The sequence below is a fragment of the Camarhynchus parvulus genome, chromosome 3 (genome assembly GCF_901933205.1).
Source record: "Camarhynchus parvulus chromosome 3, STF_HiC, whole genome shotgun sequence".
Classification (NCBI taxonomy): Eukaryota; Metazoa; Chordata; class Aves; order Passeriformes; family Thraupidae; genus Camarhynchus; species Camarhynchus parvulus.
The window spans coordinates 88,267,009-88,283,480 of NC_044573.1; the positions used below are offsets into that span (position 1 = coordinate 88,267,009).

At 37.4% G+C, this 16,472-nt stretch overlaps 1 protein-coding gene across 1 annotated transcript in view; it reads left to right on the forward strand.

Moving 5' to 3' along the window:
* Positions 1-15,694, forward strand: part of RNGTT (RNA guanylyltransferase and 5'-phosphatase) — a 171,048-nt gene extending 155,354 nt beyond the window's left edge. The window contains exons 15-16 of the mRNA XM_030946306.1: positions 9,887-10,010; positions 12,862-15,694. Coding sequence (XP_030802166.1) covers positions 9,887-10,010; positions 12,862-13,025 — 288 coding nt within the window. The 3' untranslated portion in view covers positions 13,026-15,694. The remainder of the gene's footprint in view (positions 1-9,886; positions 10,011-12,861) is intronic.
* The last annotated feature ends 778 nt before the right edge of the window (positions 15,695-16,472 follow it).

Consider the following 16,472-nt stretch of genomic DNA (forward strand, 5'->3'; position numbering starts at 1 on the left):
AGATTTGTGAGTAACTAGGAATTTCCTCTGAAATTTATGAAGAAAAGAAGTCACTATTTTCTGTGAATATGTTCTAGGCAAAAACCAAAACATATTAAATATGGGAGATTAAAAGCAACTTTTCTATTTCTGGTCTTAGTTTATCTGCACGTTCTCTCTGTACAATCCCAACATTTTCAAGTATTAATAGGGTTTCTAGATGTTGAAAACATTTATAAATTTATAATCTTGCTCCCTACCCCCATTTTTCTAATAATGCTTGCATAGCATGTTTAATAATTTACATACCACTTAGATACCAGTATTTGATAAAGTCAGTGTGCCAAATTCAGCCTCTAATGATATATTCCTTTGTTTGCCTACCATAGTGCAAAATACAAAGTAAAATTTTGATTATATCTTTCTTAATGTTGTTTTTCACTAACATTCTGAGGCACAGAAATTTGAACCATGGGGGAAGCAGATCTGCTAAGAAACCAGTTTGGGCTTTGTTAGGCAGTGAAGAAGACATATGAATATATTACATATGATTATCATAAAATTAGGGCCTGGAAATGGAACAGTCATGCTGCTGCATTTTAGACAGTACATTTATAATAAGCTGTAATAAGGTAAACACTTTGAATGGATATAAGAAGAGGCATTACTTGTGATCACAAATGTGTGTTCATATCATGCTTTTGAAGCTCATTTTAACACAGCAAACAAATTTCCTTATAGTCTTGACACAGTTGTTCTCAGTGGTGAATTTTGATTTATGGGGAAAAAACTTTAGGCAAGTGGTTGTTTGGGATCTAAATGGAAGAAAAGAGTATGATTCTTAATGGCTGTAATTTGAAAGCTGTGTGTTGTTATGAGTAAAAGTGGGTTTAAAAGACTCACTTAAAATTACTTGATACTTTGGATTTTAGTTTAAATTTCTATTGGTGTATTCTGATATGATTTAGCATCTTTCTGAATGAGTATAAACCCAAGGTTTCTAGAGAACATTTCAGAAGCCAGATAAGAAATAACAAGAATTAGGTTTAGAGCCCAATCCTGATGACACCAGTGTGGGCTAATTGATCTTCTGAAGCTGCTCAAAGGCATATAATTTACAAGGATAAGAGCTTGTAGAGCTGGATCCCACATGAGTAGCCATCAGATAGTGTCTAAACTTGTAAAAGTAGTTTTTCCCTCCATAGAAAGGCTGCTGGGAAGCTCCTGACAGCCCAGTCCTGTGAAGTGTCCCTCTAAGCCATCCCTGGCTGTGTGACAGCAAGTGACAGAATCCCTTGTATGGTGTAAGTACAGGTAAAACAAGATTAATTTAGATTCCTATAATAGCAAGAGCTTGGGTACAGATGAACAGATGAAAAAATATGAGAAAGTACCCTGTAACATCTATGTGTGAAAAGCACAAACATTTGTCTGGAAATCCATCCTGTTGGAGGTGAATTCCAGCATGTGAAAGGCAGCAAATGTCAGAAAACTCCTCATCCTATTCTGACATTATCATCTAAGTTCTCTTTCATTTATTTTGAGGTGTAGGAATGGTGTTGCCAAAGCAATTATAAAATACTGATAGCATTGCTTTGTCTCTGGAAGACTTGTTTGGGTATCTACTGATAAATTATTAACAAGATTTCAGCTGCCCTGTGTCACAAGATTTCTTGGTAGCATGAGTGTAAGTACCTGAGGGGTAATTAAGATTGGGTTTAGAGAACCTAATGGGGGGTAAATGCTTTCCCTGTGGTGTGGCCACAAACTATCTCTTTCTTCCCCATTTGCAAACTGAGAATAATAAGCCTTAAGAATTAATAATTTATGAATGAGCTAAGTGGTGTTTTCAAACTATGTTCTTGACTAGTAATGTATAACTCTCGTCTCCTGGACCTTTGTGTCTCATTATGCAGCACTCCCTGTTTGGGGCAGGCTCCCTTTTGCAAAAGCAGTCTGAGTGAACAAAGCACACATGAGGGTTAAGACTTTTAAGACTGGCTTTCACAAGCTAGATCATGGCAAGCAGAGGTACAGTCCTCAAAATATATCAGGCTGTGAGTGAAATATTTTCTCACAGAATCATTTCTATATTATTATTTCAGCTTTTTTTTTTTTGCCAGATTGTGCTGTATATCCTTGTTCTCTTCCCCCTTGTACAGTTGCTTAACTTTCTGATGGGGTGGCTTTTTCTTCAGAAACCTCCTGTGAATTCCTTGTCCTTCACTGAAAGGTTTTGATGGCTGCTTTTTTATCTTCTTTCCTTTTTTTTTTTTTTTTTTTTTTTTTGTTGTTGTTGTTTGGTTTGGGTTTTTTTTGTTGTTGTTTATTTGTTTTTGCATAACCTGCTGAACAGTTCTGCAGTTTGCTGTAGCATTTTACTACTACGGAAATATCTGCCTGTTTTTCCTTGGAACTTAAACACTTTCAAGCTTCAGCACTGTCTCCAGGTTTTATTATTATTAGCACAATTATTTATGATGTGCCAAAACCAAGGTAGCTATCTTTGGCCTCTGCAAAGTTACCCCAGGTGCTTGCAGAGCATTGTGTTTACCTCTTCCTACAAATTCATGAGCTGTAGAGCAGATGAAGCTCTGTTTGCACCAAATGCACATCCTGTCTGCAATAAGGTCACACTGACAACTTGCTTTGAGAGCTCTGTTGCTGCTCTCTTAATGCCTGGGTGTTTCTGAAGCTCCCCTGAGAGTTTCTTGCTCTTTCATCAGCATGCTGAGGGTCAGAATTATATGAGCTGCTTTTTCAATAAGACTTTATTTAAGAACTCATGACAGCAGAGCTATGCCAAGTTCACAAATCCTCAGCACAGAATTCTTTGGTTTCTCAAATTTTACAGGAGATTTACAGATTTTTTTTTCTTTTATCCAGAGACCTGTGATGATTAGAGTGCAGGGGAAAGGGATCTCAATCTAGGAGGACAATAATTTATTATATTGTTTCATTTAACTGTTCAAGATGTGTATGAACACCCTAATCTCTGCATCCCATTCTTGATGGTGATTAAAAGAAAATGGGACTTTTTAAAACTTTAGAGTTCTCTCAGGAATTAGGTGGAGATAGCAATGTCTAGCAGGAAGGACAGCTGCTCTTTGAGTAATATAGATGCCTGAGCTCTAATGCCCAAAAGTGTGAAAAGAGTTTATTGGTTTTCCGTGGCAAATGGCTTTACCATTGAGTAAAATGAGATGCAAAAAAGTATATTAAAAAAAAAACATCTAGGAGAGTGATCATTGAGGAAAACATTTGTGCAAACCCATGTCTATTTCCACATCTTGGTCTTAGCAGTTACCAGTTACCTGCTTTCTCATAGATGCCAGTGTGTTCCTCCAAGAGTCAAAAGCAAAGCTCAGGAAAACATTGGTTTCTTACAGATAGTTCCAATGGTGTTGCAAGGTCAGGTATACAGGAGACCTTCCAGGACACATTAAGAAACCTATTTCCAGCTGGCACTGAAAGTCATTAAACTTGTAATATCACTGATAAGAAGAAAACTTCTTATTTCTGATGTTTCCATCTGTCACTTGCCAGGAAAACCCGAGGACTCTAACCCATTAGATGTATCAGAAAACAGTATCCATATTTTTAATTACTACATGTAAGAATGAGAGGTTCTTTGAGAAAATATTATACGTTGAAAAGAAAGACTAAATAATGAACTGAGAGTGCTAGGCGCTGGAAGTGAAAAAAAACAAACAAAATCCACCATTTTAAAAGCTTCATTCTTGTAATTTGGAAACATGATTTTTCTTCTTTGCTTTTCCCATGATTCTACAGTGCTTGATGTTAACATTGTGGTTTAATGAACATGAACAAAAGTGCTAAAATTTTATATTTCTTAATATTCTTTTTCAGGAATGACATCTCAGTATTGGAGCATGTCTGTTTCCTATGTATGTAAGAAGCAGCATAGTTGCACTTAGAAGGATTTATTAATGTTAAATAACCATCTCATCTGCATTGTATTTACCCAAGCTAATAAGCATTTGTTGGGTAAACATTCCTTAGAAAGGAAACACAATCAGTCTGTTTAGTTTAGCAAGAAATCTATGGTTTGATAAAATAATCTCTTGAATAGTATAAAGAAATAGACATTAAGCTGCATTACAAAATCTGTTTGGGCTTGAGTAAAAATGCAAAGCAGATTAACTGAGTAACTTTTTCCAGCAGACAGTATTCATGTGGTTCAGTGTACAACTTATGTGAACAGGCATTTAGTAACCATGCAATCTTTTGTTCTTTGTGAAGTTTGACAATGAAAAGCATGAGGTACTTCATGTGAATGGGTGAAAAAGTTTTTCAAAAGCATCTGAACAAACAGTCCAGAGTAGGAAGAAGCACTGAATGAACAGCTTGGAATCTGTGTTAGGTGCTGGACTGTGCCCTGTAAGGGCTGGGGGCTCTAATAACTTCATGTCTACTGGCTGTCTCAGATGTTCTAACTCAAATAATTAGAATTACTTATATTCATAACTTCACCAGCAATCACATGTAAGAGTGATTTCAAAGGATCCCTGTTTCTCACACCTAATTTCCTCTCAATTGCCTTGATTTGACATTAATGTCCTTGGAGTTCATCACCCTTAAGTGTTTGGTCTTTAAAAAGATCTTGCTTTGAGTTTGGTTTATCTTTCTATCTTCAGAAGCTGTTTTATTTTATTACTGCTGCTTCTTTATTTTTTTCTGTCTCCATCGTATTCCTTCAGAACTCTTGACCCCTCTTTGTTTCCTCAAATTGCCATGTAATTGTTCTTTTTGTTCCCTGACTGTTGTGATTGCATCTCCCCGATCTTCAGATGTTGCTGTACTGCTGTGGAGTCATAGTACCAGTGGGCAGCTTAATTCTCCCTTTGTCGTGGACATTCCACACCACTGGAGAAGTTTGGAAATAAAGTCTATTGTACTTTGCAGTTGTGGCCTGTCAGAGTGTGGGAGACTAATGAAGAAATTGAAATTTGAGATGTGGTATTTTGCTATAGAGGTTTTATTTACTAGACTGTCATTTGTGGCTGAATCAGGACAGGGAGCTCACACATGTCATGGTTTTGGACAGTTCTTACAAGAATGTGATTTATTGCTGCTCGGTGACCTCCTAGGGGAGGGGTGGGACTCCAGTTCTGGGTAAGAGACTCCAGTTCTGCAGTAAGAGACTGGGAAGCAACCAAAAGGTTTCTCCTTCATGACCACACAGCTGATAATTTATTTTGGGATGTGTCTCTTTCACTTGTTTGTTCACTTTGGCTGCAGGAGTGTATCCTTTGGAGGAAATGTAGTTATGATATCAGTAAGAGAAGGAATGACTTCTAGGCCTTATGTAGCTGCTTGAAACTTTTCTCGCCTCCAGGCATTGGAACTTATGTTTAAAAAAAGAAAACAAACAGTTTGTGTATTTGAGCATATCAAAGGAAATGCCTTCATTGCTCATGCTAGCTATAAAAAGGCAGATTCTTCTTAGAAAATAGAAACCCATTGCATTTAGAATCCATCTTGCCGTTATGTTATGGTTCCTTTTACTTTTTAATTCTCTATTTGAAAATAATGATGTTTTAAATTTTGTAAGACTGCAACAGCTGCCTTTGCTCATTTTTATTCTCTCATGGAAGTGGAGCTTTTCTGCATCTACTATTATGATATTTTCTTCTGGGACATTAAAAATTGGCTGATGACTAGGGGTATGGAGTAAGAATAGAAATGGGTGAATTGAAGAATGTTTTTCTATCTATGTTTGGTAATAGGGGGGAAAGTGCAGCAAAAAGGCATTTAAAGAGAAAAGAATTTGAAATAGAATGTTTTAAGATTTTGCTTACAAACATCACTTTCTTTTAAGGGGATTATTTACTAAACTGAAATAATTTCAATTGCTTTGAAAAAAACATGCATATGGAAACATAAGGCTTCTTTCAGCCAGGTCTCCATTTATTTAAAGGCTTATCTCCTTTTTTCTTTCTAAAGAACTTGAAAATGGGGAAAGTAGATGCATTTGTAAAGTTTAAGCCTGTCCATTGTAGACATGCTTTCTGAAATATTAACTTAATTACCTTAAAACCTAAATTTGCATTGTTAGTGTCTCTTATGTAGAGTAGGAGCTTGCTTAGGAATTTCATTCTCCTTTGGGGTTAAGGGTGATGAGACTAATGTTTGAGTGGAATGATGTACCAGTCTGAAGGTCAGGTGCCCTGTGGAGAGACACAGAAAAGCATTGGCTGCAGCAGAGATAGTAAAGGCATCTTCATGAGACTGGAGCTAACTGCATTCAATTTAAATGGGTTCTTCTCTCTCTCAGCTGGATATATTAGAGTTTTTTTCACATTTTGCTCCAATTTAACATAAACTCTGGCTGCATGTTACTAATCTCGAAATGACTCCATTATTCAGACAGGCAAGAAAATTTGAAATGGGTTAGATATTTTAAATTTTTAAATATATTTTTAATTTCTTTCAGAATGTAGGGGATAGAAGGAGCCTGGAAAATTAGAGATTTCCTAAGCCTTAACTGTCTTCGTTCTTAGAAAAAGAAATGAGCATATGCCACTGAAGTTCTTCCCAGTAAATGGCCCAGATGATGATAGTGGGGGAAGCCTTTCTCAGCAGGGAGGGGAAGATATAATCATGTAATCTGACATTCTTAGGCAATGGTGTTGTATTACATCAGTCTGATTTGATACGGAACTATTGCTGAAATGGGGATGCAGCTCAAGTCTGTTTTTTTCCAGTCACACCTTGCAGACTAGCAGTAATGTAGTGAATCAGTTTCCAAAAGGATGCTCCTCTGTGGTTTTGGAAATTACTTCTGTTGGGCAAATAGGTTGGTTCCTGATAATTTGATCAAGTACAGGCTGGACCACTGAACATTGCTGCTGCTGAACAATTTCCTCCCTCTTGAAAAGAAATAAGTGTACAAGTTGGTGTTTGTCCTTGCCCAGGACACAGTTGTTGCCCAGACCAGTGCCACTGTTCTGATGCACACTGCCTCTGACAGCCCTATGTCCAAGACTTGATCCTTTGAGATTCTAATTCTGACTGGCTGTCTGAAAATAGGTTAAGGAATAAATGTTTAATTAAGGAAGGCTCCATGGAGTCCTTAGTGTGGTGGCAGTTTCCGTCTTGAAATTGCTGAATGCTGGTTCAAGGCCTTTTATCAACAGCATGGCAGAAGCACTGGCACTGTGTTAAGCACTGAGGTTAAGCATTTTGGCTGAAAACTGCCATCATTCCTAACTGACCCTCTGTGTAGCACTAGAAGCTAGAAGAAGTACCTCTCAGGAAGAGAAGTGATGGTGCGTTATTCAAATACTGCTATGCACGGTAATATTTAAAGGGAAGAAGGAGGGGTGAACACACTGCAAAGGGACAATCGAGAAGACATTGTGTTCAGGAGCTCAGAATTAATTCCCAAAGGGAAGGAATTTCTAGACAGTTACATTTGATGTTTTCCCTGTCCCACTTTGAATCTGAAATATCAGAAAGTAGCATGTGCATGGAAGGTAGATGAAAGGTGTGAATTATGGATACAACAATCACTGCAGCCTTGTTTAGTCCTTTGTATAAACAATACCCATTTAGAAGTCTACTAAAATGCAATAGTAGAAGAGTGTTTTTAATACAGAAAGTGTGTTTGCTCAGGATATGTGTAGTTTTAATCAAATGCCCAGCAGTTGCTAAAAGGTTCTTTTATATTAGAATAAGTACCTATGTAAGATTAAGGTCACTTAACAAGTACAGGGAATAGTAGGTGCTATATTTCTTCCTTTATAAAGTAATTACTACAACTTGCAACTGTTAAAGGCTCTGATCACTAGTTATCTAATGGGAAAATTAATTTAAGTCAGTGCTTTGGCAGGTGTTCATATTTTGTGGAAAGATCCATCTTCCAGATTGCTAATGAATGGCCAAGCAAGTCTCTCGATAGTTAATAATATTGCTTAATTGCCACAGTCAGATAAAGCTGCCATCTAATTTATTGCTATTCTCAGCATCTGAACACTAGAAGAATGATAAGCCATGAGAAAACCTTATGAGGTGGGTGGTTAGTTGAAGTCATTACCTGTAGTTTTATACATATCCTTCTCTATCAGGTGATCTTTCTAATATTTCCCTGCTTTGTCAGAAAATCAGACATGTGGCCATACCCCCTGCTGTCCCCACTTCCACTAAGCAGCTGTTTTCAAAATAATACACCTTCCCAAGGCACTGCACAGCCAGGAGTTTCTTCCTGGGTTTATGTATCCATAGTATGCTGGAAAAGGATGTTGTGTTTTCCTACATGCACCTAATGAAACATAATGCATCCATAAACATGCGTCAGTCAAACCTCTGGACTGCATGTAGCTTTTCAGTGCAGATGGAAGAAGTGCAGTGCTGTGTAGAGCATTCTGCAAAGGAAAAAGATTGCTAATCTGAGCAATCTAATGGTCAACAGAAGACACAAACTTCACTTAAGTAGTAAATGATTTGAGGGGAAAAAATCTTTGCAGGTGCTGGAATGGATAAAGAATAGTGTGTGACATGAAAACCTGTCTCAAACTCTGTCAGTCCTGCAGCAGGACAGGACTCAATTGTAAGCAAGTTTTACAACATTTTCTTAAAGTTCCATGTTCACTTGACAAGTAGAATCCTAGGGCTCCTTATCCAGGAGTGAACACAAGTATTCAGATTAAATACCAACAGTGTTAGGATTTTGCTTATCAAATCTTGTACTGTGCAGTATAGGAGGACTTCATCCATGCTCAGAACCATTTCCTTAATTAATTGTCTTTATCTGGGAGTTAATGGAAAAGGGGTTCATGGGTTTTTCGACTGTATGTGCTATTAAGCTGTCTGGAGACAGCTATGGCCTTTTTCAAATCTGCATCTCTCTGACAGTAGTAAATTCCCATGTCACTGCTCAGGAGCAAGTAGACAACAGAGGTGAAAAATTATGCTAATGAATTGCAATAACCACCTCCTTTTTATGAGAGCGCTTATGCATAAGATGCTGAATCCAAAGTGTTACATTACCTTGTACAGCTTTTTATTGGTAAGCTATAGCAACTAAATGCAGCTAGCAGTTAAATACAGCTTCATACTGCTGAAGAGGCTCTTTGGAACAAAGTGAAGTATACGGGTAAAATTGTTAAAGCGTTAGATAAGGTTCTCAGGTTACCATGGTTACATGAAAATTTTTGCATTGTATCATAGATTAGGATGCATAGGATGAAGTAGCCAAAACAACTACAAAGTCCAATGCATATAAACTACATTTCTAAACCACACAATGTTGCCAAATAGGAAGACAAATAGCTCAGGATATTGGCTGCTGACAAATCTATGAATCAATAAAGAGGGGCCTGAAGGAGATTTCGAATATATGCCATTTGAAAGTCTGCATTATTTTGAAGTTGCAGTCTTAATTTTTAAAGACAAATGAAGAAAGGGAAAAGAAGAAAAAACCTCAGTCATGTAAAGAGTGAAATTATTTTTGTAAGCTTTTTCCAGTATTGAAATCTGACATTTTGCTGTGAGACCTTCAACAAAGAAGGTTGATGAAACCTGGATAATACATTTCGTGCACTTAGGCTGGCAGTAGCACTTAAACTGGAAGCAGTTTATTCCCATGGAAACCTATTTGCATTTGGGCCAGAAGTGACTTTTTTCCCCCCTCTGTTAGCATTGCTGATGTTTTAGCATAATATAATTGCTGAATATTGACAGCAAATTTGAAAAGTATTTTTTAAATGTTAAGTAGCTGAGCATATGTAAAATGGAGATGTATTCTCTGCAATTTTTTTGTGTAGGATGGAGGCATGTAGATGAAAAATGCAGGGCAGCTTTTGATCTTCTATTATTTATGCCTAAAAGAAAGAAAAAATTGTGAATTAAAATCTGTTTATCCTAAACAATTTTTTTTATACAGGTGACAAAAGAACTCAAACAGTACGACAACAAAATTATAGAGTGCAAGTTTGAGAACAACAGCTGGGTCTTCATGAGACAGAGGATAGACAAAAGCTTTCCAAATGCCTACAGCACTGCCATGGGTGAGTAGAACAATTTGCTTTAGAAGTTTCTCAGGCTAAAATGTTAATGTTTTATCTCTGTTCTGTTTTAAGTAGGAAATGCACTCTGTGTTCGCATTTCTGGTCTGAGTCCTGACTCCCATAACTTATTAAAGTAATGCCTCATCTTGCAAATGCTTATGTCATCACTAGTTTTTAGATAGCATGAATCCTCTGGCTGCAGGGTTATTTGATAAAGTCAGTCAAACCAATACTCTGATACAGAATTTAACAGGTAACACAGAATCAAGAATCAAGTGCCTAAGTCTTTGCAGGACTGCAAACACTTGTGCAAAGATGACTTTAAATGGCAGGACATGCCTTTCAAGTCAGAGCCAAGAAAGTTTTTATTTACAATAGCATTGCTTCAGCTGACATCAGTGCTTAGCATTGTGTTGGCTTGCTGGGATGTAATGCAAACTGGCACATTATGAGTGGAATTAGTTAAACAAAAATATCCATTAGAATGCCAAAACCATTATTTGGCAGATGGGCTAGAAAATTAATAGGAGAAAAATGTCATCTTGAGTTTCAACAATAGTTACGCAAACAATGAAGCGGGGAAACTAATGAAAGGTGGGGGTATATTTATGCAGAGTTGTGAAACTTTTATGTTCCTCTACCAAAAAATACTTTGCCAAATAATGTAAATTAAAGAATGATATTTACTTTGAGGTAAAGTGTAAGAGTTTGAGTAGAAATGTGCAAGGATGAGTAGCAATAAACATATTGATACTGACTTTTGTTAAATGCCAAAATGAAATTTAATCATATTTAAGACCATGCTAATTACTAGGGCTGATGTAGGATTTTCTCTAGACCCTTCTACTTGTATTTCTGCCTGAGCAGTGAGTAGATTTTCTTGGATAAACACAATGTGGTCATTTTGTTAGGACATAATAAATCTATTGGCGCCTTAGGGAACCAGCACAAAATGTAGCTGAAATACTTGCTGAGCAGTCCTATCAGGAAAGAGGAATGGACCACAAAAGTCATACAAGTGCGACATGTCTTTGTGACCATGACCTAAATTTTTCTTCTCTGGTTCACCTTGGTGTTTCAATAGTTAGTTTTCCCTGGAGCTTTCTCTGTATTTTTTTTTTAATGAATAGCATATTCTTCTTTCCTTCATTCTTAAGAGCATTTGTATTTGTTCTTTTTCTCCTCTCATTTTCGCATTTTGTAGAGCAGTTTTGTTTTTCCTGACCTTTTTTTTAACAAAACACAGTGGACTTCCTAAAAATAAAAATTAAAAGAAAATTAAATGCTGCAGGAAGAATTTTTAAGATATATTTCAAATTTTCTATAGGAATTTTCTGAACAGAAAGTTTTCTTTTGGCTTTGAGGTTTCACTTTTGATCATTTTTCAAAATCTCCAAAAGTTATACTTTTATCATTTGAGACTTCTTTCTCTAGATCCTCTCTCCTCTATTAGCTTTCTCTTGATGAAAAATGCTGTTTATTTTTCCCCACGGTTGAAATAGCAACAAAATAAGCATCTGTCTGAATCTTGCTTTTGGACTTTGTTACCTTTCAAATTGAAAACAGGAGGTCTTTTTGTGTGATTAAGCTAAGGCAGTGCTCAAAAGTTGATATACCAGTTACATGAGTTACACTAGTTGCCATGAGACTGGAATTCTGTTCCTAAATTACTGGTAATCATAATGCTTCCCAACTGCTAAAGTCAAATACTGTGCAATTCTTAAAGCACCTTTTCACTAAAAATAGTGAGATAATTAAAAATAATTCTAGAAAGGTACTTTATTAATTGTAAAGTAATCCTTTGGTTCTGGGATTCTGAAGGAAAGAAAGGAATGTTTTGAGAATCATTGTTATTCATGACAATGCTACATTGCAAGTACATTTTAAGGAGTCCTAATGCTTAGTACTCTAGGGGGTCAGAAGATTGTTACGCATGGAAATTGCATCCTTACTGTGGCCAGCCCTTACATGCTATCAATTACCCTCTAATCATTTTGTGCTTTCTTCCAAGATAGTTGTAGGATTCCCACTTAATTTCATGCTCCTTTTTTCCTTTTTTTTTTTCTCCTCTAAGTCTCTCAGGAGGATTAATTAGGGGAAGACAAAGTTACATAGGAAGGCATTAAAAAACATTTCATTTGTTTAAAGTGAAGTAAGCCTATTTATTTGTTCCATAAAATCCCATGGACCATGACTTACAAACTGTGGTCTGGGGAGTTGTGTTAAGTACCCCAAGAGTGCCTCTACATGTGTGCCTTGGCCACCACACAGCACCATGGCTGGCGCTCCATCATATTGTCTGCTGGTCTAGACATGCCATTTGCTTGGTGTCAAGTCTTTCTGCTCCATGAAGGTATATGGGTTAAAAAAAAAAAAAGGACTGCACATTGCAAGTTTAGGGTATTTATAGTACTTACTGGTGAAAAAAATAAGTTACCGTAATTCAGACATTTTCAATATTAGAAGCCAGTCTTGTTTCCATCTACTTGGATTTGATGTGTGTTTCAAAGCTGTGTCTCACAAGGCCCTCGTTGCTGTTCCTTGCCTCAATAGGATGTCAGTTCTTGGTGCTTTTATAGTCACTTCAGGAAGCCTTACACACACAAATGCCTTCAGTTTGTTTTAGAAAGAGAGACTCCCATGAGAGTAGAGTCCATTGCACTGCTTTGCTTTCTGGGGGGCAGAGCAGAGATTCATGACTCCAGACACAACCACCTTGTCAAAGCGTGTGTTTAAAGCTTAATACTTGAGCCAGAGTATGTTGTTATTTTGCCAAGAGGGGGTGAAGTTATTGAAGTGTCGAGTAGAACAAATCAGTTTAGTTACATGAGAATGTGTTCTTTGTTCCCAGCTGTCTGCAACAGCATCCAGAATCCAGTGACGAAGGAGATGCTGTTTGAGTTCATTGACAGATGTGCAGCAGCTTCCCAAGGACAGACACGGAAGCACCACCTTGACCCTGACGCTGAACTCATGCCACCCCCGCCACCCAAAAGGCCTCGTACCATAACATAGGGCCTTGGTCTCTATGGAGGAGAGGAGCATGTGTGTACTGTTCTCCAGAAGGTGACACGCAAGTGTGGAGGCTGGGAAAACAGAGATCTGGATTGCTCTAAATACTTCTGTGTGTTTTTTGAGTTTGGTTTTTATTTTGTTTTGTTTTTCTGAATTCCACATACAAATGGACATTGTTTTGTAACTGATAAATTCAACCTTACCTTACGATATTTGAAGATTAAATTTCCAAAGGTTTAGACAAGAACCAAGTACAGTGAAGTCAGTGGAAAGCTGCCTTGTTTATATATGGATCTCTTTTCACCTTTAATTTATAATGTCAACAGTCTGGAACTGAGGAAATACTGGGATGCCGTACTTTTTAGGAGCCGTGTTTAAAAAAAGCAGAAGCTTTTTTTTACTGTTTTATTAAACTGGCTGTGATTTGTCACCCATAGTATAACAGATCATAGTTTCCCTGCATTTCTGAGATTTGTGTTTAACAACAAACAGCAATGTTGTTTTTGTTCTCTGTTGATTAAAAACTAAGCCACCTTAGGTTACTCTAATTTCAAAATTAGCTGGGTTTTTGTTGTTGGAATATTAAAAAAGTGAATTCTTCTTGTAAATATCATCCCTTTGATGAAACAAGGGAGTGTGCTGGATGTTTGCTTTTTCCCCATGTTTGAACCTAATGCCAAATGTATAGTGGGCTGATTTTAGCTTTGCCTTGTTATCTGTAGATCAGAAATGTACCAAATCCTTAGTATTAAGGTCTCTGTTAAAGAGACTGTTTCTAGTGCAGGGCTTAGTTCTCCACAGTGATACTATTGTAAATACTTCTAAAAAGTACACATCACTGTGATACACAAGAGTAATAAGCAGCGCTGATAATGAAGTTTTGCATCCAGGCACAAAATGGCAAAATAAATGCCAGGCAGCTCCTGTGTAAAGGAGAAGGTAATTTCAGTGGAAGAGAGCCACATCAGACAGGAAATCTCTTGATTTACATAATTGCAGGGCAGAAGTAAGTCCTTTTGGGGTGGTGGATGAGTGTCCCAGGGAAGACGACACTCATTTTCAAAGATGGGGTTGGCTGTCCTGTGGCATTGTGCTCATCCTCTGACTGACTTTCTTTCTTACCAAATGAAGAAGCACATGAATGCCCTAATGGCTTTTGTTGCAGCAGACTGGCAGATGTTCATAATATTAGTTTTGAGAAGCTGCCGTCTGGCTGTCTAAGGGAGGAGTTGTTCTGAGCTGGGATTAATTGGAAACCAAATGCAGATTTTAAAGTTTACTGTCCATTTATCAAGCAAGGATTGAATTGGCTCTTTCTATCATTTACTTAGTGTGTGAGTCATCCATGCATTCAGTAGTCTGATTAGTGAAGGTCATTAATTTGTTATAACTAAAATGCATTTCTGTTTAAATGAATTTTCATGTTTGTAAACAAAATTTACTCCTAGTTTGTTTTTTTTCTATATGAAAACTTTATGACTTTGCTTTGTGGTGGCTTCTCTGGTTGTTTCAACCTGTTGTATAAATGCACACGGCATCATTTAGATGGTGTTCCTGGTTTCTCTTTCTGGGGTATTCCATATGTGTTTTAGAGAACTGAAGGAGTTATATAAGTTACTTTTTATACTACTATGGTAAAACTTGAGGGGAAAAATGCTTTCATCAAAGTTCTTTTTTTCAACTGTACATAGTTTCTGCACATTATCTATTGAAAAGATATAATATCACCTATGCAAGGTTGCAAAATGATCTCTTAAAAAGAGCCTTATAAATTTGATGTGAAAACCTATGCATCCTCTGTGCATCTTGCATTGAAACACACAGTTAATGATTTCTTTGCTCAGTATGAATAATTTCCCCCAGATTATACTTGTCAGTGAGATTGTCATAACATACACTTTGTCACTGATCTCCATGGTTCATGGCAATTGCAGTGTGTATGATAATTACAGCCTTTTCCGTGAGGTTAGGACATTTCATTTTTTTAAGAATGTGTCCGGGTTATTTCTGTCTTTCTCCTTCCCAGCTCTTGCATCTTGTATTTCAACAAGACCTGGCTTCTGATTTACCTTTACTCCAGAGCAGCAGCACTGCAAGCTGTCTTCCATGTGCATTCCACTAAGTCCATGTATGTGTTTTGGCCCTTGTATTTTGACAGTGTCTTTTTTCCCACTCTCGGTTTGAAATGGATATTTTTAAAGGAGTAATGATTCTGAGAAGGTGCAGAGCTCCACGTTCACATTTGACTGTCAAACTCATCTTGCACTGTGACCTGTAGCTTTTCAGAGAGGTCAATCACCTTTGCTTTTCTGGAAGGGGAGGCTCCTGGGGAAGGTTTGAATGAAGGTGGTGAAAACAAGTGGACTTTCACTTGGACCTGATGGGTTTAATGCCGTGAGAAACCTAAACCTCCTTTCTCTGCTACTAGATATTCAAGAGATTGAAGCTAAAAAGCAAAGAAGAGTCTGTGCCGGGAAAATAATGATGATGATGAAAAACAATACCCTAACTTGTCTACTCTTTGGTGTACAGCATGATTTCATCCACTATTTTGTCATTTGTTAAATATATAATTAAAATTTGGGTTCAGTGGAGTTTCCAGAAAATGTAAGTACATTCCTCTAAAAACCGTGTATTATGTATTTTAATAAAGTCAATGGTTTAAAATACTTTCCCTAAAGATGTATTTGCTTTTGATGCCTTTCCAGTGGTAATGTGGCACCAGTGCAAAGTACAAGGATACTTCAGTGTTACTGTTGTTTAGTCCTCCAAGAAAATGATCCACATTTTTCAGTGGCTTTTCTCTGAGGCAGGAGCCCTCCAGCCCAGTGGTGGCCATGATCCATTGTGCCCTTTCTAAGTGCAATTTGATTTTGCTGCAAATAGAGCCAGAAGGAAACCAATTGGTGCCTGAAGTACATATTCTATGACAGGCTAATGTTGTGTAGCTTATCCATTCAGTGTTAAGTGCAGCTGCATGAAAAGTTGTGCAAGAGGTCTGTAGGAGTCTTCCCTGACAATTTATCATTCCAGCATGACCCTACAGCTAGTGGCCCACTTACTTGGATCAGTCCCTGGATTTGTGTTGTGATAAGGCAGTTCAGTTTCATTTTTCAAGCTGCAGCTGTCTAGGTGGCATTTTTCAGGCGCTAAAAAGCCTATCTTGATTTTTTATAATTTCTTTCTAATTAAGATCCTGCCTCTGCTGCTGTTATGTTCCTGTTATGTGTACAATTCTTGTGATGCTTCTCTTAACCATTTCTGACTTTGCAGTGCTTCAGTGCAGATGCCAAACCAGATCTGACATTTGGGCACACCAGGAGAGGTATGGTAACTTCTCTATCCTCTGCTTAGTCCTCTGCTCTGCAGGCATTAAGGAAGGGGATTGATGTGCCTGCGCCAGCACACCACACTGTGTAGTTTTTGTTGACTTGGTTTTTCACTGGA